The 23,692-nt window shown below is 35.5% G+C and overlaps 4 protein-coding genes and 1 pseudogene across 38 annotated transcripts in view; all 5 read left to right on the top strand.

Moving 5' to 3' along the window:
- Positions 1-6,408, top strand: part of LOC127936634 (CMRF35-like molecule 1) — a 35,113-nt gene extending 28,705 nt beyond the window's left edge. For 7 of the 35 annotated variants that reach the window (XM_052534260.1, XM_052534261.1, XM_052534224.1 and 4 more), the window contains 4 exons: positions 4,476-4,531; positions 4,604-4,681; positions 4,766-4,815; positions 6,071-6,408. In XM_052534260.1, the coding sequence (XP_052390220.1) occupies positions 4,476-4,531; positions 4,604-4,681; positions 4,766-4,815; positions 6,071-6,092 (206 nt within the window). In that variant the 3' untranslated portion in view covers positions 6,093-6,408. Of the gene's footprint in view, positions 1-2,768; positions 3,066-3,277; positions 3,312-3,520; positions 3,602-4,220; positions 4,316-4,475; positions 4,532-4,603; positions 4,682-4,765; positions 4,834-6,070 lie in introns of all 35 variants that reach the window. The other 28 variants (XM_052534233.1, XM_052534258.1, XM_052534217.1 and 25 more) reach the window with 15 other exon arrangements.
- LOC127936618 (CMRF35-like molecule 1) overlaps positions 1-23,692 on the top strand; it is a 127,798-nt gene that overhangs the window by 10,770 nt on the left and 93,336 nt on the right. The window lies entirely within an intron of this gene.
- The window catches only part of LOC127937209 (polymeric immunoglobulin receptor-like), a 41,100-nt gene that overhangs the window by 803 nt on the left and 16,605 nt on the right, over positions 1-23,692 (top strand). Inside the window, exon 2 of the mRNA XM_052534266.1 lies at positions 18,770-19,084. Within this exon, the coding sequence (XP_052390226.1) occupies positions 18,770-19,084 (315 nt within the window). The remainder of the gene's footprint in view (positions 1-18,769; positions 19,085-23,692) is intronic.
- Positions 18,522-23,692, top strand: part of LOC127937225 (polymeric immunoglobulin receptor) — a 51,591-nt gene continuing 46,420 nt past the window's right edge. Inside the window, exon 1 of the mRNA XM_052534268.1 lies at positions 18,522-18,610. Coding sequence (XP_052390228.1) covers positions 18,550-18,610 — 61 coding nt within the window. The 5' untranslated portion in view covers positions 18,522-18,549. The remainder of the gene's footprint in view (positions 18,611-23,692) is intronic.
- LOC127937157 (CMRF35-like molecule 1) overlaps positions 19,932-23,692 on the top strand; it is a 91,912-nt pseudogene continuing 88,151 nt past the window's right edge.

Raw genomic sequence — 23,692 nt, 5'->3', positions numbered from 1 at the left:
AATGGGTTATTTTATTACACCCCCCAAAAAATTCTGAACAATAGAAACGAAAAAATTAACAACTAGGCCTATAAAAGAGATCAACAAAATATAACTATACTCAAAACAGCACACAACAAAACAGAATATGAACTTAACAACCTCACCTAACAGAATGAGACACCAGGGAACATATATAGTGGCTTGACCAAACCAATTTAAACAAAAAGGGGAAAATAAAAAATGGGAGACAAGTACAAACAATCACAAAGCCAACAAACTAAACCCAAACCCCCCTCCAACATGGCAGCACATGGTATGACTTAATTGTCCTCCACCCTTGGCCACACCTTTCTTCCCCCCAGGACAGAGCTCTCTCCAACATGGTAACAAAGAAACAATGATTAATAAACAGAAAATATTTACATAGCCCTACAACGTGAAAATGTGTGCACTCCATTTAAACAGTGTGTTGCTAAAACAAATAATATTATATGATAACTGAAATAAACTATATTATCAATGTTTCTAAATCATGAATTGTTTGGGGTGTGGCTATTGCAAAAAATTACTTAACCTATGTCCCTAAAACATAACTTGTGTGCTGGTATTACCCTTCCTTGCCAATTGGTCATCCTGTGTGGCTTGGGCCACCACAAGTACACTACTTGAAAAAATGTGCTTAGTACAGTAACAAAGTAAAGCTACTCCGTTACTAACTGTGTATTTCACGTTTTGTAAGAAAGCAAATCCTTATGAGTGACTTGTGCAGTGTGAAGATTTTTTACCATCAGCAATTATTCTCAACTAACAGTGCAGCAAATGTGTGAAAGTGTGAATCTTTACTAAAACATACGAAACCCTGATATCTCACTGATTACCATAATATAGTCTATTTTATCTCTTGATCTGTGTTTTATCAGCATATAAATGCTGAAAAGCTTTTGTCCACTATCGCTGTACAGAAATAGTGCTTCATTCACATCCGGTTTCAAGTCCTATTAAAATCTTTAGCTAAAGGTGTTTATCACATACTGCATATAAATAAATTTAAGAAATTATCTTCAGCAGTGACCTACTTCATTAGTTCTATAATTGTAAAATGAGAAGTAGAGAATGCAATAGAGTTGATACCCAGAAACCACAGAGGAAAACACTTTAATATCTACTGCAGTGCTAGTAAAATACATATTTTTTATCAGAATAATCTTAAACATCTTGACCAAGTGATGCATTTGTGATTGTTGCAACATTTGCAATCAAGCATTATGGCATTTTAATATAAAGTATATTTTTGAGACAAAAAGTAAAATCAAAATCTGTAAGTTAGTTGTTTATAGGTTTAGTATTATGTGAAGCATTCGTATAGTCTGTATTTTTTTTTTTTTAGCTTATGTATAAGTAAACATTTATATATATATATATATATAGTATATTTATAGTCAAAATCTGTCAGTAGGTTATGTAAAGGTTTATCCTGTGGTACTTCATTGTTGTATTTCTGTAGCACCCTGATCCTGTGAGGCACAACATTTCGTTCCACTATATGACCAAACATGTAACCCAATGACTGTAAATGTCACCTTGACTTGACTTGATAAGCAACTGAAGAGCACGGAAGCAGGAAGTGAGAGTCTGAGACCTTAAGAACTTAAGTTCATTTACTTCTCCTCGAGTGATGAGCTGTTTCTTTAGCATCATCACAAAGAAAATGTACATGATGAAGATGCAGGGAGAAGAAACATGGCAATGTTTTAACAGAAGGACTGACAGTTTGAAATTCATTGTGTTTTTCCTTTGGCTCATAACAGGCAAGTGTTTTATATTTGTAGTTTATTCACACGATTAGTCGACATATTCTGATGACATGCTAGGCTGTAAAACTATTAAACGTGTTTTTATCATTATTTTATAATTACATTTCATATTTAAATCTACATTTATTTATATTTTATAACTATCATTTTTAATTATAATCACTTGTATTAATAGAGAAATTAATTTGTCATGCCACTGGAAGATTTGATGACAATATAGTTATTATAAGCAGCATTTAAAGCATTTTTTATTTTCAAATTAGGTAAAGGATTTTCAGCACAACACAAGGATTAAGAATAAGAAATAGTCACCAGTCCCAAGACATGTCTGTTACCTTACATATTCATATTATTTTAATATTAAACCTTTATTTTAAAAAGTCTAAGTACATGATCTGCATCAATATAAGTTATGGACTTAAATATTACAAGAAAACATAATTGTGCTAAAAAAGTGTACATGCATCTAAATATATAAGCAATGACGTAAAACTCAAAAGTAGATTTTATCATTATTATTATTATTATTATTATTTTTTATCCAGCTCCTGAAGACACAACAGGTTCAGCAAGCAGACGGTTAACAGTTCAGACTGGAGGATCACTCATTATTCCATGTCATTATGACAGAAAATACACTGATCACAAAAAATACTGGTGCTTTGATGCTGGCTCAGCTTACAATTACTGTAGTACTCTGGCATATGCTAATGAAACCAAAGGAAGAGTGTCAGTAATTGATCATCCAGATCAGAGTTTCTTTACTGTGACTATGAGAAACCTGCAGCATGAAGACACTGGAGCTTATTGGTGTGTTGTGGAGATTGAAGGAATATTTGACCCAGATGAGAGTGAGCAGCTCTATCTGACAGTTCAATCAGGTATGAGACGTGTTTCACATTCATTTGAAAAATTTGACTAATTCCTCAGAAATCACAATCCTACATGACTGGTGTGTGTGTGTGTGTTCAGCTCCTGATGTGTCTGTGGTGAGCAGCAGTGTATCTGGACATGAAGGTGGTGATATCAGTGTTCAGTGTTTCTACGGTTCTGGATATCAGAATGAAGTCAAACAGTGGTGCAGATATAAAGATCAGAGATGTTACACAGTGGGGAGGACTAACACATCCCAGAATTCATCAGTCCAGATCAGTGATGATGGGAGAAGATCCTTCACTGTGCTGATGACTGGACTGAGACTCACTGATTCTGGCTGGTACTACTGTTCTGCTGGAGATCTGCAGGCTCCTGTTCAACTTAATGTCTTTGGTAAAAACTAATCAGATCTACACAGCATTTCTTGATTGATGAAAAAATACAAAACAAATTAAAACATTGTTTCATCTTTTCCTGTGTCTCTAGAAAGTTCACAGGTTCCTTTTCTCATGGTCAATGAACCAAAACCAGTTAATAAAGATCTTACTGGTGTTTATGACACAATTATAATAAATCATTAACAAATATTTATTATTATTTGACAGAAGCTTTGACCACAGAAGGATCTGAGAGAAACAGGCTAGTAGCATATTAAAATATTAATCAATGTTGTAATTAATGTTTTCTATCATGGTCTTGATTAGATGCTTATATCCATGTATCTGTACAATAGTTTAATCCATTATTTCTTAATATGTAGTCTATTTTTGTATCTGGTGTTATTGCCTATTTTTTGTCTTTTAGTCAGATTTAATTTTGTTCATTTTTCTCTTGTTGTTTCTTAGCAGAGATGCAACTGCTCTCTCATCTACAACACCAGTTTCAGTTAACACTGATCAAACAGTGAGCAGTGAAGAGCAGCAGAATGAGTACTGAAATAAAATGTTCCTTGCTTCAACATATTCAAACACCAAAAAGTTATTTTTTTTTGCCACAAGGTTTTGCAGCATTGAGCAATGTAGCCAATCAGAGGCATTTAATTTGTCGAGTCAATTCAACATTATTTTTTATCGCACTTTAAACAGAGAATGTGGCAGAACAATTTTTTTTTTTTCTCTCAAAATGGTATTGGTTAGCACATAGTAATGGGCGGGACAAAAAAAATTGTCAAAATAGACAAAATAAAAAAAGTCAGCAACATATTCTTGGCTTCAAAATGCTGTTGTAATTATTTGTAGAAGAAATTACTTTTAAATCTTGTAAATGTTTCACTGTGCATTGCTATACTTGTTTTAGTGAGTCTCTGTAACCTTGAAAGTTTGTGATGCCATTGCCTAGCATTTTAAAAGGTTATATCTGTGAGCTTAGCTTCTTCTTTTGCATGTATGTCTATTTTAGTTTTTGCGGAAATGCAATGTGTTTCTGTAGTGGGTGTGAAATTATTTAAAAGTAAAACACCACTTTAAAGGTGTTTGAACAACTCGTATATAACAAGAACATTTCCGTTATGATCACACTATTATTCTTTTGTGCTGTTGATTATCACAGGCATTATTTGTATCTGGAGCTGTTGATTCCAGCGGTTGTGCTGCTGATGGTGATTGTGATTGTTGAGTCAGCTGTAAAACTGAGAAAGAAGCACAGTCAGTATTAATCTTTTCTTATTATATGACAGGTCCATGAATCATTCAGTGTTTGATCAGTTCATGCACTCAGAAGTTTTGCTCATGTATATTTAAAAGCTTTTGTTGATGAACTGTTCCACTAAATGACTGATGATATTATTTGTTCTCTTCCTTTCAGACAGAAATGAATACATCACAGAGGTGAACAGAGTTAGAGCCAGTGACACAGTAAGTGTGAGTTAACAACCAATTTGAGTTAAAACTCATAACTGAGAGACTCAGAGCATCAGATGTGTTTATTCACAGGGAAACGGTTCATCTTCAGTGCTTGCAGAGAATGATGTGACTTACACCTCTGTGATAGTACAACCTAAAACTGAAGCAGTAAGTCAGAGCATACTGTATCTGATTCATTTGTACTGTAATGTAATGGTCAGTGTTGTTCATAATCATCTTTTGTATATCCAGAGCAGTCCAGTATCTGTGGAGGACGAGGTGACCTACAGCTCTGTGCACAAGTAGGTGAGATGTTACAGGTTTGCTGAAGTTGATAATAAACTTATATAAAAATATATAATTCCAGTGGATAAATATAACTGCAGTATATAATAATATAGGCTTAGTAATAAATAATAATAATAATATTAATAAAAATTTAAAGCTAAGCATAAGGTAAGCTTGGGCTTTCTCAATCGGGAGAAATCAAACGTTTCCATATTTGTGATGTTGCTCATTTGAAGCTTAACTATTATTCATGAGGTAAATTGGCTGTGTGCATTTCAGTATCGATGAAAAAAAAATCATAATTAACAATAAGCCAAAGTGCTCACGCCGAATGTCTGCTGAACGACTGCTGTTTCCAGTGAATATGTGCGCGAGGCACCAGCGATCAAACAGCTGAAACAAATAATACTTAATTTTTAGTCACACATAAGGCATAATTCAAAAATGCTGGTAATCAAGAATAATAACAGAGTTAATACTAATTATTGCTAAATGCTGGACCGTTCCCATTTCGCTCTGCATATGGAACCTGAAGATTTTTTTAAACCAATAATGAATCGAAATGAAAATGAAATTAAAACATTTCGCTTATATATATATATATATAAGCTAAATGATATATATATATATATATATATATATATATATATATATATATATATAATATAGGCCTTATATGTATTTACTGTTTAATAAAAATAGCATATATATATATAATATAGGCCTTATATTTATTTACTGTTTAATAAAAATAGCATGCATATGATCCTTTGTGTTAAGGTCTTCTTATAATTTTTGTTTAGTAGACTGTAGTCTAAGACTATCCTACATTTTAAAAATTAACGAATTGTAAAAAAAACATTTTTTTTTAAATGTTACAATGTTATATCATAATGTTATTGTTGTTTTACTTCCTTCTTTTATCTCATTTTACAATTACGTTCATTTCGCAATCCGTCCCTTTGCGCCACCTGGAGGTAGTTTCGCGAATGATTTTAACACGCGACTGAATTACAGTTACCACCCTACACCTAACCCTAACCCTCAAAGGAAATTTTGTGCATTTTTACTTTTTCAAAAAATCGAATTCTGTATGATTTATAAATGTTTGAAAAAAATGGGGACATGGGTTATTTCCTCATAAGTCACGCTCTTCTTGTAATACCTGTGTCATACCCATGTCATTATACAGAGTTGTGTCCTGATATGTCACAAAAACAAGAGCACACACACACGATTTAATCTCATAGTTTTTTCTCTTAATCACAGGTGGAAACCACTAAATACCTGAACAAAATATGAAGAAGTTAAGTTGAAACAAGCCAATATATAGTACATTTCTCCAGGAATACTAATTCTGTTAAAATTATATATTTTATCTCTCTGTCAATATATTAGTGGCATTGTGTAAGTACTTTTAGACTGCAAAAAAAAAAACAATTTTTTTTTCACTGAGATAAATATTTTACATGTGTTCTTTAGTAATATGTGTGTAAATTTTTGTTGTCTGCAAAAAGCTTTAAGCAATAATACATATTTGTTGAGTTAAGTTTAGTTAATCTGTAATGTACTTGCTTCTAAGTGTGACAATAAATAAAATCTATATTTGTCTGTTTCTGAATGTATTTTGCAATTTTGTATCATTAATCAAATGGAAATATATGTATAGTAAATTTTTTATTCATTCTTTTTTTTGTGAAAGAAATCAAAACTTTTCAGCAAGGGTGTGTTAAATTGTTAAGATGTGATAGTGAGGTAAGACTTATTGTTGGAAAAGATTTATATTTTGAATAAATTCTGTTCTTTTAAAAAATTTATTAATCAAAGAATTCTAAAAAAAGTACTGCAGTTTCAAAACAATATAAGTATATATATATGCTGCTATATATATATATATTGCAGCATAACTGTTGCCAACATGAATAATTCTAATAATAAATCAGTATATTAGAATGATTTCTTAAGGATCATGTGACACTTTTTACTGGAGGAATGGTTGATAGAAATTTAGCTTCGCATCACAAAAATAAATGATAATTTAAGGGATATGAAATTAAAAACCAATATATTATATTGTAATAAAATTTCTGATCCCACTTTTGAAGGGCAATATATATATATATATATATATATATATATATATAATGGCGTAAAAAGGTGTTGACCCCGTTCCTGATTTCCTTTTTTTTATGTTTCTCACACTTGAATGTTTCAGATCAAACAAATTTAAATATTAGTAGAAGATATCACAAGTGAACACTAAATGCAGTTTTTAAATGAGAGTTTTTATTATTAAGGGAAAACAAAATCCAAAACTACATGGCCCTGTGTGAAATAGCGTTTGCCCTCTAAACTTAATAACTGGTTAGGTCACCCAAAAACTGCAATCAAGCGTTTGCTATTATTTGCAATGAGTCTGTTACAGTGCTGTGAAGGAATTTTAGTCCACTCATCCATGCAGAATTGATTCAGCCACATGTTGTTTTTCTTCAGCCATTCAGAGGTGGACTTGATGGTGTGTTTTGGATCATTGGCTGAGTCCCAATTCGCATACTATCTGTCCTAAATAGTATGCGAAACTAGAATTAGTACGTCCCAAATCGTAGTATGTTGAAAAGAGTATTCCAAAGATACCCGGATGGTCTACTATTTCCGGTTAGAATTCGAAGTGCAGATCAATGCACACTCTAAGTGCTAATATTTCCCACAACCCATTGCGTGCGGGAGGGAGGAGCTTTGCGATGGCTTTGCGGTGATGTAAACATGGCAGCCGGATGCAGCAGCGGAGATGCGCCCTCAGCTTTTAAGTGTAAGAATTCAAATGTTTAACCCTAATTAAAGTTATATTTTATTGTCTCATAATATTATTGGGTTTATGTTGTGCTAAAAAAGTAGTGGGGTTGTGTGTGTAACTAGGCAACCACGTTGTCGTTCACGTTGCATGACGTCATCGAAGTATGTCCCAGAATGTGCATACTCTTTTGCTACATACTCAAAAGTATGTACTTTTTCCTCACAAAAAAAGTACACGCTTTTACGTCGTAGTAGAAGTAGGAGAATTGGGATTCAGCGATTGTCCTGCTGCAGAACCCAGGTTTGCTTCATCTTGAGGATACAAACAGAGGGATTTTTTGGTAAACATCAGAATTCATGGTTCCATTTATCACAGCAGCACAAGTTTTTGGGATGTTGTTGTGGGGTCTTTTGTGACCTCTTGGAATAGTTGTCACTGTGCTCTTGGAGTAATTTTGGTCAGCCGACCACTCCTGGGAAGGTTCTCCACTGTTCCATGTTTTTGTTTTGTGGTTTGCAGGAGTCCCAAAGCTTTAGAAATGGCTTTATAACCTTTTCCAGACTGATAGATCTCATTTACTTTCTCAGTCATTTGTTTCTGAATTTCTTTGGCTCTCTGCATGATGTCTAGCTTTCAAGGGATCTTTTGGTCTACTTCACTTTGTCAGGCAGCTCCAATTTAAGAGATTTCTTGATTGTGAACAGGTGTGGCAGTAATCAGGCCTGGGTGTGGCTAGAGAAATTTAACTCAGGTGTGATAAAACAAAGTTTTCAGACCCTCCAGAAAAACGCGATTATGCGATCGCGTGATTTAATGCATAATCAGCCAAGGGCCGCATATTTATACGGGGGGTCGCATTTTTTCAAATACGCCGCACTTTCGCTGCATAAATTGCCGATTTCAGGAAGCAAAATATGCGGAGGTAGCATGATTCCATAATAATAATAATTTTCATTGCAAAAAAGTCACATATATCTTAGCAGAAAGTTGCGTTTACTTCACACAAGTAAATCGCCATTATAACCTTATGAAGTGACGTAATTGCGCGACGTGAACATCTGCGAACCCCGCGGTGAAGCCAGGGTTAAGGACGCAAATTATTCTCATCTGCCAACAAAAAGAAGCGCAAAAGACTGCGCGAAGCAGTTACCCTGTGTGTTACATGACAGTGGGGGCAAAATTATTTTGAGAGAGGGTTGAGGATGAGGATGGCGAATGATAGGCCAGTGTTAGAGGCTACGCAGTTAGCTTTCATTTTCACAGTGGACTGTTGTAGTTTCATTCAGAAGTTGATGCACCTCTACAGTTGTAAGATTGTACTTTTTTGTTACAGAATAGTACCAAAACCTTACAGTTGTAAGTATATTAGTAGTATGTAAAATAGTTTACGTTGCAGAAGAGATTGCACTTTGCAATTCCTGTTAAACAGCATTTGTATATTTGTGTGTATATTTTATTTGTATTCATTTTTACAGAAGTTGTTGAATATTCCTTTTGTAAAGCTAGAGAACTTGTTTGACTCAATGTTTTGTAAGTTTGAACCATGTGTTAATTAAGGTCTGAAATAAAACAGAATGAGAACTTAAATATTATGTGATTTAGTATGCTTGCTTATCATAGGAAGTCATAAGAAATGACTCTTTACAGTAAGGTAGTAGCCTAGTGAGAACAGGGTGTTGGGGGCGGGGTGTCACCTTTTTTTTCTCTTTTTCATCAAACCGCAGCTTTTGCAAGTTCCCACAATTTCATCGCATAAGATTGCAAAAATATCCCGTATATTCCATCGCTTTTTTTAAGAAAACCTGCCTCAAAATCAAGGATTTTTGCCCGCAACAATCACAAAAATAATCCGCGTTTTTGTGGAGGGACTGAGTTTTAACAGGGGGGCAAACACTTCTTCACACAGGGCCATGTAGTTTTGGATTTTGTTTTCCTTTATAACAATAACCTTAATTTAAAACCTGCATGTTGTGTTTACTTTTGTATATGTATATATATATATATATATATATACTCTATACATAATCATTTTATGACATAGCTATTCTCTCTGGTGGAAAGCATTTTCAGGCTCCACTCCAGCTGTATGCATATATAAATATATTTAAAATGACCCATAGAAGTTACAAACTGACTGGATTTTGCAGAAAGTTTCCTTTCCTCTGTGGGGTGTGATTCATAGAATGCATGAGGAAGTTGACCGACCAAAACAGCATAGAAATGTGCAGAGAAGAAACATAATCACAACGCTCTCACAAACAAACCTTCAGAGCCATGCAGTTCCTTTTGATTTGTCTTTGGCTTATAACAGGCAAGTGATTTCTCTTTCTGTTTTTTATTTATTAATTTTTTTTCTATATTCATATTCTTCATAAATTTGTTTTAGAAATATAATCATGCTAACATAATATAATTCTGTCATTTACTTTGTCAAAAAGCAAAAACAAGTTACAATGACTCTATTAAGTTTATTCATATGTATTGATCTTTTCTTCATCCAGTTGTTGAGAGTGAAACTGGATCTATAAGCAGACTGTTAACGGTTCGGACTGGAGGATCGCTCATTATTCCATGTTATTATGACAAGGCATATGCAGAATATAAGAAATACTGGTGCTTTGATTCTACAGCATCATACAGTTCTTGCTCTATTCTGGCATATGCTAATGAAACCAAAGGAAGAGTGTCAGTAATTGATCATCCAGATCAGAGTTTCTTTACTGTGACTATGAGAAACCTGCAGCATGAAGACACTGGAGCTTATTGGTGTGCTGTGGAGATTGGAGGAATATTTGTTAAGGACTCAACAGAGCAGCTTCAAATCGAAGTTCAATCAGGTATGAGGCGAGTTTCACATTCAACTCAAACATTTTTTTGTAATTCCTGACAATCACGATCTCAAATGACTGGTGTGTGTGTGTGTGTGTGTGCGCGTGTGTATGTGTGTGTGTGTGTGTGTGTGTTCAGCTCCTGATGTGTTTGTGGTGAGCAGCAATGTATCTGGACATGAAGGTGGTGATATCAGTGTTCAGTGTTTCTACAGTTCTGGATACAAGAATGAAGTCAAACAGTGGTGCAGATATAAAGATCAGAGCTGTTACACAGTGGGGAGGACTAACACATCCCAGAATTCATCAGTCCAGATCAGTGATGATGGGAGAAGATCCTTCACTGTGCTGATGACTGGACTGAGACTCACTGATTCTGGCTGGTACTACTGTTCTGCTGGAGATCTGCACGTTCCTGTTCAACTTAATGTCTCTGGTAAAAACTAATCAGATCCACACAGGATTCCTTTAATAATCGTTGAAAAAAAAAGTTTAATTTAATAAACTAAAATATTGTTTCATTTTTCCCGTATCTCTAGACAATTCACAGGTTCCTTTTCTCATGGTCAATGAACCAAAACCAGGTAATACAGATCTTACCGGAGGCTATGACATTCATTCATAATAAATAATTATATATTTTTCTTAATTATTTGACAGAAGTTGTGACCACAGAAGGATTTGTGAGAATTAGGTTAGAAATTATTATTTTTAATATTTGTTTATCTGCATGACAGAGTTGAATGTATTGTCTTTCTGAACATATTTCTTTCTTTCTTTCTATTTTTGCATGTGGTGCTGTCTTTGCTTATTTATTTATTTATTTGTTTGTAGGTTTCCAAAACCAGGTAATTCGAACTGAATACATAACATTTAATACAATTTTGCTGCATTCCCTTTTATTACAAATTATTTCCTTTTCCTTACAGAAACAGTTAGCACAGACACTAGCACTGAGAAGAACATGTTCGTATTAATAGTTTCATTATTCATTCAATATGTTATTATTATTATTATTATTATTTATATGTATTTTTTGCACTGAAATTTTGTGACTTGTTCACTCATATTTGCATCTTTGTTCTGTTGTCATATCTTTCTACCTATTCTCTCTTTCAGGCCGCACAGAGAGGAGCGTTTCTGTCTGTCACAGAATTAGAGATCGCAGGCTCTTCTGACATTGACCTGGAGGAATTCTGAGCATCTTTAAATAACAGAGATTGTGCTAAACTCTCATGAGATTTGCATTTGCTTGATCAGAAGTGTGCGTCTGATTGATGTGTAAAGCAACCAATTTGTTTTCAAAGTCTGTAAAGGGGCGGGATCATCAGAAATCAGTTACTGTGATAATAGAGACCAATGGAGTAAGAGTAATTCAAATAGTGGCGTGACAGACTCAGATCATAAAACCGTGAAAGCACTGATTATTTCAGACAAACTGGTGGAATATAGAGTTCTGCTTGAAGACTAGTTTACTGACTCCAGCTAAACTGCAGTCATCTGAGACTGAGCGCCATCAACCTTATTTTGCAATGTGTACAGCAGTAGTGTAGCCAGAAAAGAGACTCTGGGTGTGCATATGAAAATCTGGGTGTGCCACATTTATTGTCAGATTACTGTGCAAAATTATGGGATAGTATTTTTGTCACACTGCTTCCGTCCAACCATTCTCCTAGTGTTAATTTGCAGGTCGTGTCAAAATGTAGTTAATTGTTAAATGTAATAATTTTCTTCCAAATATGATAATTTTGAACTTTAGCCATTTCATTTTGTTTATTTTTCATTACAATTTATTCACTTTAAATAAATTATAATATATAATTATAGGATTAAAATGAATTGTAGTTGCTCAATATAGATCTTTTTTTTCATGTTTTTGTAATGTCTGGGAAGCCAGAATGCGCTTGCATCAACAGAAACATTTATTAGCTGAACCCTGTTTTTTTGCAAGACATATTACAGATGATATTACAGATGCTTTGTCAGATTTAAGTTGAAGCGCGTGCCGAACCGTGTGTGGTGAACCGAACGGTTTTTTTTATTTTTTATTTCAGCAAACCGTGCCATCCCTATTACCTCAATGATCAATCAATTACAGGCCTAAAACAATCATGCCCGAGCAGACGGATATTAGCACATCTCATCACACCGGCACCCGCGTCTAAATCAATTGTATGGTCTGGTTTTAAGTCTAAAACAGTTGTGTCAAGTATAAATGTCTCGTCTGTTTCGGGAGGTGCGCGCGCAGTCAGCGGAGGCTCGCACCTTTTGTTCTCAGATTTTGAAAAATCTTCGCGATCGACTTAAAATGCTTCCAAGATAGACTTGTCGACCGCGATCGACGGGTTGGTGACTCCAGATATAGCGACCAACTTTTTTTGAGCAAGCATTGATTATGGGTGACACAGTCTCAATTTGTGGGAGGCATGTATTGGGATCAAACGCTGTGCGCGCACTCGCTACGCGGGACGGGTGATCAACCTACCTGGCACACCCGTCTAGAGTGTGTCCACCATTGTGTGTGGGTCCATGTACATGCTGAATCGACAGGTAAAAAAAAGCCTCAAGTCCAAATATTCATTTATCACCAATTAACTGTTTGACAAACACTTCCTGCTTCGATGTCCAGATCTGAATTTAAAAAAATCTCAAACATGCTACGAAGTCCCGATCTGAATCAACCGAGTCGCGAACAGGCTCCGAAGTGCCGATCTGAATCAACCGAGTCGCGAACAGGCTCCGAAGTGCCGATCTGAATCAACCGAGTCGCGAACATGCTCCGAAGTGCCGATCTGAATCAACCGAGTCGCGAACATGCTCCGAAGTGGCGATCTGAATCAACCGAGTCGCGAACATGCTCCGAAGTGCCGATCTGAATCAACCGAGTCGCGAACATGCTCCGAAGTGCCGATCTGAATCAACCGAGTCGCGAACAGGCTCCGAAGTGCCGATCTGAATCAACCGAGTCGCGAACATGCTCCGAAGTGCCGATCTGAATCAACCGAGTCGCGAACAGGCTCCGAAGTGCCGATCTGAATCAACCGAGTCGCGAACAGGCTCCGAAGTGCCGATCTGAATCAACCGAGTCGCGAAAAAAAATATATATTCTAAGTAAACAACAATAGCCCAAGTTTAGTAAACATTTTTTATTGAGACTATAAAAAATAATTCTGCATCTATTTTTAGGTGTGCCAGCTGCCACTGTGGGTGGCACAGGCACACCCTGGCACACCCGTGGCTACACCACTGGTGTACAGTAAGTAAGATATTTTCTGTTGATGTATGAGACTCGTGAATCATACATAGGTAATTATACTGTAGGTAAATAACTAGAGGATTTATTTTCTTATGTTGAAAATAAGGGGGATATGGTTTGGTTTGTTGCAGGACTTCAAATAAACACAGTATGAATTTTGCATCTTCTGAGACTTTTCTCATAACCAGATTGAAAACTGAAATATACCTATTTCTCTATGTTATCTGATTCCTCTATATATGAGACACTGTATTTTTTTATCTCAAATTGTACTGTTTTCAGTAATTTTTCTTAATAAATACCAACATCAGTTCAATCAGTCTCCGTGTAAGGACTAGGAGCAGTAGATGAAACTTCAGTATTTGGAGAGTTTTCTTATTGTCCTGTTATGGTCATACTTCCTGTTTGGTTATTTAACTGTCATGTGATCACACATATCTCTTCTTTTGGGTTCTAGGGCTATGTAAATTAAAGCTGGAGTCCATAACTTTTTATGGTTACAATTTTTCCAAAATCAATATTTGAGAAAGCACATAACCAGCCAGTGTTCAAACTATCGTCTTGTTTTAGCCTGATTCACAACAGTTAATTAATAATAATGTTTTCTAATTTGAGGTGTTTGGGTATGTTCTTGTGGGAAATTCGAGCATGGCTCTGCCTCATTACATCACGTCTGTAAACATAAAGAAGTTGTCCCGGTGTTCTGTCGATTTGTGCTACCCTGTCAGATTTTGCTACCTCCCACTAAAACAGTACAATTCGACAACGCAAAATGCTGCTGATAAAATTATAGTTTATTAACATCTACACCTACCACAACCCTAAACCTACCCTTATAGTAATGCAAATATGGTAATTATGTGTTATATTCGCGGTTGAAGCTAGAAGAAATACAGCTACAGGAAACCAATGATAAAAAAAATATTTTCCCATTAGATTGAGTTTTATAAAGTGTACACCTATCCTAAGCCAAAACCCACCCTTACAGTAAAGCAGGTACATTAAATATTGTTGTTTAGCATGAGAACAAGGATACAATATTGATGTGCGCATGCGCAGTAACAGTGGCTTGCACAGACCTCAGAGGGGCAGGCCGAAATGGCGTTACAAGGGCACAATCGTGGACTGGGGGTGAGGGTTTGGAGTCTGTATGGGTTTGTTCCCCCTCTGCAAGGGGTAGGCGATGTGATAAAAAGTTTTTTTTTTTTTTTTTTTTTTTTTAAATATCATGATTTTATCATGTTTCTTTGTCATGTTGTTTTTTTCTATTTTGCAATTTGTTTGAGCAATACAATAAATTCCCTATTATAAAACTTTTTAAGGTAACAAAATATGAAAAAGTATGTCAGATATTTAGACTAAAGTGCATGGGTGAAGATAAAATTCCTAGTCATTATTTTATCTTTGTTATTAAAAACGAGAACAAAGATGCACATTACAAATACAGATATTATACAAATAAAATAAAGTGTTTTATTTTCAGGTACAATAGGTGTATTTAGCAAGAGCATTAAAAAATAATGAACTAATATAAAAATAAAACACTATATACATTGATTGCTATTAAAGCAACTGTATTAAAGTTTTTCAGTCACGAGTATAGAGTGATTTGTCTCTCTGTGTTTGGTGTTTTATTAACATTAGAGGAATAATTGACCCAAAAATTTGAATAGTGTTTTATTTTTTATACCTTCATGTACTCACTCAAAAGTAGTTTTAAACCTTATGAGTTTCATTCTTCTGCTAAACATAAACACTATTTTGAAGAAGGTGGAAAACCAAACAGTTGCTGGTCCACGGTAACATCCATTGTATTTTTTCCCCTACTATCGAAGTCAATGTGGACCCAGCAACTGTTTGGTTATACAGATTCTTTAAAATATCTTCTTTTGTGTTCAGCACAAGAAAGAAGTTAATATAGGTTTGGGACAACATGTGAGTGAATGAATAGGGTGAACTATCCCTTTAATTACAGTCGGCAGCATGTTCAGTACTGTCCCTTTAAGACCTGCATACATCAAAAATATACAGACATATAATATATTTATATAGCAGTGTTTTGCACTTTAATAAGCACAGACACTAGATCATGTTGTGATTTGACAGCTCTGTTTCTGATTTATTCATCAGTCCATCAAATCGTGTGTTTTGTGACATCTGCACTGTAGGCCACTGTAAATCCATTTTCCTGACTGGATTCTGGGATTAAACCAGCAGCATCACAGAAATCATAAGGCTTTAATTTTAAATTCAAATTCTAAATGGACAATAACTGTATCTGCACTGTGGGATGGTGTTGTAAAATATAGGTAAACATGTCACCTTTTCAATCAATCACCTTTATTTATATAGTGCTTTAAACAAAATACATTGCGTCAAAGCACTGAACAACATTCATTTGGAAAACAGTGTCTCAATAATGCAAAATGATAGTTAAAGGCAGTTCATCATTGAATTCAGTTATGTCATCTCTGTTCAGTTGAAATAGTGTCTGTTTTTATTTGCAATCAAGTCAATGATATCGCTGTAGATGAAGTGACCCCAACTAAGCAAGCCAGAGGCGACAGCGGCAAGGAACCGAAACTCCATCGGTGACAGAATGGAGAAAAAAACCTTGGGAGAAACCAGGCTCAGTTGGGGGGTCAGTTCTCCTCTGACCAGACGAAAACCAGTAGTTCAATTCCAGGCTGCAGCAAATTCAGATTGTGCAGAAGAATCATCTGTTTCCTGTGGTCTTGTCCTGGTGCTCCTCTGAGACAAGGTCTTTACAGGGGATCTGTATCTGGGGCTCTAGTTGTCCTGGTCTCCGCTGTCTTTCAGGGCAGTAGAGGTCCTTTCTAGGTGCTGATCCATCATCTGGTCTGGATACGTACTGGATCCGGGTGACTGCAGTGACCCTCTGATCTGGACACAGACTGGATCTCGTGGCCACGGTGACCTCGGAACAAGAGAGAAACAGACAAATATTAGCGTAGATGCCATTCTTCTAATGATGTAGAAAGTACGGTGTTATGTGAAGTGTTTCCGGTTCCGGTTTACCTAATTAATGCAGCCTAAAAATCCTTTAACGGATTTGGATATTAAAAGCATATTAGTATGTTATGTGTATGCCAGGTTAAAGAGATGGGTCTTTAATCTAGATTTAAACTGCAAGAGTGTGTCTGCCTCCCGAACAATGTTAGGTAGGTTATTCCAGAGTTTAGGCGCCAAATAGGAAAAGGATCTGCCGCCCGCAGTTGATTTTGATATTCTAGGTATTATCAAATTGCCTGAGTTTTGAGAACGTAGCGGACGTAGAGGAGTATAATGTAAAAGGAGCTCATTCAAATACTGAGGTGCTAAACCATTCAGGGCTTTATAAGTAATAAGCAATATTTTAAAATCTATACGATGTTTGATAGGGAGCCAGTGCAGTGTGGACAGGACCGGGCTAATATGGTCATACTTCCTGGTTCTAGTAAGAACTCTTGCTGCTGCATTTTGGACTAGCTGTAGTTTGTTTACCAAGCGTGCAGAACAACCACCCAATAAAGCATTACAATAGTCTAACCTTGAAGTCATAAATGCATGGATTAACATTTCTGCATTTGACATTGAGAGCATAGGCCGTAATTTAGATATATTTTTGAGATGGAAAAATGCAGTTTTACAAATGCTAGAAACGTGGCTTTCTAAGGAAAGATTGCGATCAAGTAGCACACCTAGGTTCCTAACTGATGACGAAGAATTGACAGAGCAACCATCAAGTCTTAGACAGTGTTCTAGGTTATTACAAGCAGAGTTTTTAGGCCCTATGATTAACACCTCTGTTTTTTCTGAATTTAGCAGTAAGAAATTACTCGTCATCCAATTTTTTATATCGACTATGCATTCCATTAGTTTTTCAAATTGGTGTGTTTCACCAGGCTGCGAGGAAATATAGAGCTGTGTATCATCAGCATAACAGTGAAAGCTAACACCATGTTTCCTGATGATATCTCCCAAGGGTAACATATAAAGCGTGAAGAGTAGCGGCCCTAGTACTGAGCCTTGAGGTACTCCATACTGCACTTGTGATCGATATGATACATCTTCATTCACTGCTACGAACTGATGGCGGTCATATAAGTACGATTTAAACCATGCTAATGCACTTCCACTGATGCCAACAAAGTGTTCAAGTCTATGCAAAAGAATTTTGTGGTCAATTGTGTCAAACGGAGCACTAAGATCCAATAAAACTAAAAGAGAGATACACCCACGATCAGATGATAAGAGCAGATCATTTGTAACTCTAAGGAGAGCAGTCTCAGTACTATGATACGGTCTAAATCCTGACTGGAAATCCTCACATATACCATTATTCTCTAAGAAGGAATATAATTGTGAGGATACCACCTTTTCTAGTATCTTGGACAGAAAAGGGAGATTCGAGATTGGTCTATAATTAACAAGTTCTCTGGGGTCAAGTTGTGGCTTTTTTATGAGAGGCTTAATAACAGCCAGTTTGAAGGTTTTGGGGACAAAACCTGTTAGATGTGTAACTCTTTTTGCAGCTGCTTTCCGACCACCGTTTTTGCTTATTTTGTCCTCGAGACAGTAGTAGAGATAACGGCCTTTGTCTGATGCTGTCTCCGCTGTAGGTTTGGGTGGAGGAAGAGAACAGTTAAGTGGAAAATTGTTGCTTAGGCGCAGGAGTGATTCTGCATCTTTATTTCCTCCCAATACTGTAGATAAGCAAATGTCTACGATGTGATAAACATACGTCATACCAGTTTATCGTACAACCCTAGTGGCGCAATACTTCTTTTAGTGCTATATGAGAGGTAAAAAGAGAAGTAACTAGAAACACAGTTAAAACAGCTCAGATACGGGAAGAGAAACTTACACAATGCTCACATACGAAAAGAAAGAAATGTTCTACTTTTTAATCTGGTTTTGGCTTATTTTGGGTGAGTTTTAAGTGTTAGACTGTTTTTAGTCAATCCTGTTTATAATTTTGTAATGACACTTTTTATGCTTGGTTGTTCATGTCGCTTTTTATGAGTTTTTGTGAAGACTATTTATTGTTAACTCTGAACATGACAGCGGTGTGTGTGTTGTGTGTTTAGGTGTTGAACGCTGCAGCAGTGTGTCATATAATACATTAACTGTTAAGACTGGAGGATCTGTCACCATCCCATGTCATTATGATGAGAAATACACACATCAGAAGAAATACTGGCATTCAGAAAATAATAAGTCCAGTACATACACAAACACAACAGAGGAGAATCTGTCAGTAATTGATCATCCTGATCAGAGTCTCTTTACTGTGACTATAAGAAACCTGCAGAGCACAAAACATGATGGAAGCTATTATTGTGCTCTGAAGATTGAAGGAAAAACGACTCTCATATATGATATTTCTCTGGAGGTTCAATCTGGTATAAGTTTTTGTAGTTATTTTAATCAATTCTAGTGTCAAATATGTGTTTAATCTAATCAAATCACTTATGTGTGTGTGTGTGTGTGTGTGTGTGTGTTCAGCTCCTTATGTGTCTGTGGTGAGCAGCACTGTATCTGGACATGAAGATGGCGATATCAGTGTTCAGTGTTTCTACACGTTAGGATATAAGAATAAACTCAAAAAGTGGTGCAGATATAAAGATCAGAGATGTTACACAGTGGGGAGGACTAACACATCCCAGAATTCATCAGTCCAGATCAGTGATGATGGGAGAAGATCCTTCACTGTGCTGATGACTGGACTGAGACTCACTGATTCTGGCTGGTACTACTGTTCTGTAGGAGAGGCACTGAATCCTGTTCAACTCACTGTAACTGAGGCAGAACCAGACAATGAGAAAGACAAGTTAGTATTTAAACATTTCTCATTGACATTTCTCAGAATCATCTTTTTTTTTCTTTACCTTTGCATAAGTGAAAGATGACATCACAAGAATAATAATACAACTAAAATCATTAACAAAAACAAAAGTACTACTGTACATTGATTGTTTGAAAACAAAACAAAATATGTTAAACCAATTCTACAACTATTAGGCTGAAATACATTAACAGAGTTCTGGTGAATGTTTATTTCAGATATGGCTCATTTTCTGGTGCCTTTTAAGCAGCTGATTAGTCTCACATCTTTTTCGGAGCTCTGTAAATAAAAAGATTGTAGAATGTTTCTGTATTTCCCACAGATATGATGAACTCCTGACTGTGTGGCTTCCGATTTCATCTGTACTTCTGCTGTTACTGATTCTGATCAGTGTTTTCATCTGGAGATGGAGACGGAGACACAGTCAGTTCGACATTTTCATTTGTTTGAAAATCTGTTTAATTCCATTTTATAATTTATTTAATCAGAACAGATTGTATGTACAATTCTGTTAGTCATAAATTTTTGATTCTCTCTCTTTGTTTTTGATGAAGAGCAAGACAAACAGCAAATCAGAGAGATAAACAGCAGCAGAACCACTGACATGGTAAATCCAGTAGTTTATGAAAATCTATATATGAACATGTTTGTTTGACAGTTGCTTTGGCTTATATTTTGAAACTTTCTCTAACATCTCTATCATTCTCTAAACTGTAAGTGTAATTTTCTGATCTGTTTCATGAGACTTCAGCACTCTGTGCCATGTCTGCATCATGTCTGCAAATCTAGTTACTCACCCAAAACATTTAATTCAGACTTCAAAACTTAGTTATTGTGTCAGTAAATTGGCCAATGATACAAAGTTTATTTGTCATTGTGTGAGCTGCACTGACATTGTGCACAGTCATAATTCACATTCCATATCATAGATACTGATGAAATATATATGTAAGTCTGACTGATTTTGATAAATGAACAAATCATGCTGCATTGGAAATCAAACAAGAAATGTTCATTTCCAAATCACCCTGTGCACATTTGCTAAAATGTGTACGCTTTTCTTAAATGAATAAGAATTTAAAATCTGGTGTGAACAAGAAATGTATTCTCATTCAGCAAATGCTAAGATCCACCTAGAGAGATTTCATCATCGAAATCAATCAAAAAAGATTTTAGATCAAAATAAGACAAGAAAATGCTTTTTTATTTTTCTCCTTAACTCTCATATGCATTAGTTTGGCCATGAAACCTGTAGTTTATTCAATGAGTCAGTTTTCTTGATATTTTTTCTGTTTTGTTTGTGCATAAAATGCAGATCTACTCTAAACCTGAAGATCCTCCGATATACAACGATATAAACGATGAAAACCCAAATGTAAGTAGACCAGACATGCATAGAAGTGCTGAAATATCAGACATGAATATATCATGTTTATTATACAATCCCATTTCTACAGGATCCCAACAAGGACATAATCTACTACAGCACTATTGATTTTGTTCCTGGGAGTGAAGCAGTGAAGCCTCCAGAAGGAGCGATATACAGCATAATATACAGCACTGTGGATCCACACTGACTTCAACAGTGAGAAGAACTCAGGAACACACCTTCTGACCAAAAGAAACCAAATCAGCAGCAGAGGACCGTCATCACAACTTTATTGTAGTTTTTTGTATTATATCCCTACTTAATTTCTTCACCAAAAGTCTATTTGTACAGTTTCATGTTGTTTGCATTAATACAAACAGGCATATGCATATTTAAAATGAAATAAAAGTATTTTGCAGTTGTATGTGTCTTGGTTTCAGGTTCCTATACTTGTCCTATGCCTTGTTTTCTAATAAGTATACACACACGGCACTGTCTTATATAATCTTATATAATTAATCTTTGTTGACAGCCATTTAAAATTAGTGTCATTCTTACATAAAATAAACTAACAATTAAACATACACTGTGTGCTTTAATCACTTTCATCGTTGTGTTACATCAGTGGCAGATATAGTAAAATTTCACACAGTCAGTCGCAGTAAATGGAGAAAGTCATCTGCTCAGCCTTAATTATGTCATTCTTAAACATTTTGATTAAATGTTGTATCAAATCTAAGAAGAGGACCTGTTGATACATATTATACCATTATATTCACAAATCAAATTAGAACTTATAAGAAAAAAATTCATTTGTTGTTGTGTTGTGTGAGGTTGCTGGGTGCAAAGTTGGTACTAATGTTTATGTGGTTTAAGGCAATATTTCTGCTCTTCCTCTGAAACAGGAAGAAGCAGAGACACTGCAAGAAGTGACCAGCTCCTCTCATGAACATGCACTCTGCTGTAGACATGATTTACTCTCTGATTCTCTCTGGGATTTTACTACACATCACAGATAAACAATTATAATACTCTCTTAATAGAATTATTAAACTATTGTATGACCTTTTTAACTGCTACTTGTACAATAGTTTAACTTGAAATCCTTAAGATAAAGAGACAGAGACACAGAGAAAGGGAGATAGAGAGAGAGAGCGAGTGAAAGAGACAGAGAGCTTGTGTGAATTAAGTTTCCTCTGTGTGTCCCTCAACAGTCTTCTGTGGCAGTGTCTCTAAACAGCACTGTTATTACCTCGCCAGTAAGAAATGTCATGTGTATTTACTAGTGGTGGGCATAGATTATTTTTTTAAATCTAGATTAATCTCACTGTAATCTTGGAATTAATCTAGATTAAAATGGCTCATTTGAATATGTGTCCTACCCAAATAAAATAATGACTAAAAGTAACGTTAAATCTTTGAGAATGGGTTTCTCAAGACAGGTGGTGCATTAGATCAGGGACTCATCTCCTGTTTCCAAAATGCATCACAAACTGCTTGAGAAAGCTGTAAATTAATTCCACACTGCAGACGGAGTATGTGTGAAACAGGCATGCGTTTTGTCTAGGTTTCCATTGGGAAACTTCTTTAAAAATAATGAATCAATTCCATGAAGCAAACCATCAGCATCTTAGCTGCATCCATGTTAGAACGTCACATTTGATGTGGTAATTTCTAGGGCTGTACTAGAATAATCGAATATTCGAATATTCGTTCGGTGGGGTGGCATTCGATTTTCAGTTTTGAGATTCGAATATTCTTTTTTTTTTTTTACACGTGACTTCCGTCGCGGACTCATTCTCACTCATGCTTGAACCACCCGTTGGCGAAGGTAGTGATTTATTTCATCTCATACTGAATAGGTCAAAATGCCCAAGACCTCAGCTGTTTGGGAGCACTTTAAATTAAGTGAGGATGACAAGACAAAGGCAGTGTGTCAAATATGCGATTTGAAACTGGACTACCACAACAGCACCACAAGTTTGAAAAATCACCTGAGTTCTTTAAGTAGCACGCGAAAAAAAAAAAAAAAAAAAAAAAAAACTGCTTTTATGCGCTTAATTTGCTATGATAAATAGGCTAATTGCAACATGCTTTCAATAAAAGCATTGCGCATTTTAAAGATTTAAATTAACAAAAAGTCAGAATAAGACAAAATAAATCCCTTATATAGAATAAAACTAATTGTAATAGATATTACATTTTGTGTCATTTTAAAAACAATTCATTTATTCTTATTCAACTGTTTATAAGCATGCTACCGTGTTCTTTATTTATTACAGTTCGTTGAAATCACTGTGTGTTACTAATTTAATTTCTGTTTTGGGATACATTTGTTTTGAAGAAATGTTTGTTATTAATACCTTATTAAAGTTCTTGCTCTCAACAGACTTTGTGTTTTGTATCACTTGTGCACTGTCCGTTTTTGGAGCATAAACCTGCCCGTGTAATGCGTACCGGAAACTGTTCTAATTAAAAGATTATTAAATGTTTATTAATATTTAAAGAATGTGTGCCACCTGATCATATTGCACCAAATGCAACACTGCACTCCACTGGGTCTGCCGCAACACATTTACGATGCTGAAGAGTGAAACGTGAAGTCATGAAAGATGATACAAATGCAAACCGACACTATTATTATATATTTAGCCCCACCCACCGAAGCTTCGAATATTCGATATTGATTGCCACTTAAGCTTCGAAGCTCAAAAAATGGCATTCGAAACAGCCCTAGTAATTTCACAGTAGGCACACACAGGTTTAAAGACTCGTTAGACACTCAATCTTGTCTAT

The sequence above is a fragment of the Carassius gibelio genome, chromosome A2 (genome assembly GCF_023724105.1).
Source record: "Carassius gibelio isolate Cgi1373 ecotype wild population from Czech Republic chromosome A2, carGib1.2-hapl.c, whole genome shotgun sequence".
Taxonomy (NCBI): Eukaryota; Metazoa; Chordata; class Actinopteri; order Cypriniformes; family Cyprinidae; genus Carassius; species Carassius gibelio.
The sequence above is the reverse complement of the archived record's forward strand: the minus strand, read 5'-3'. Positions and strand labels throughout refer to the sequence as shown.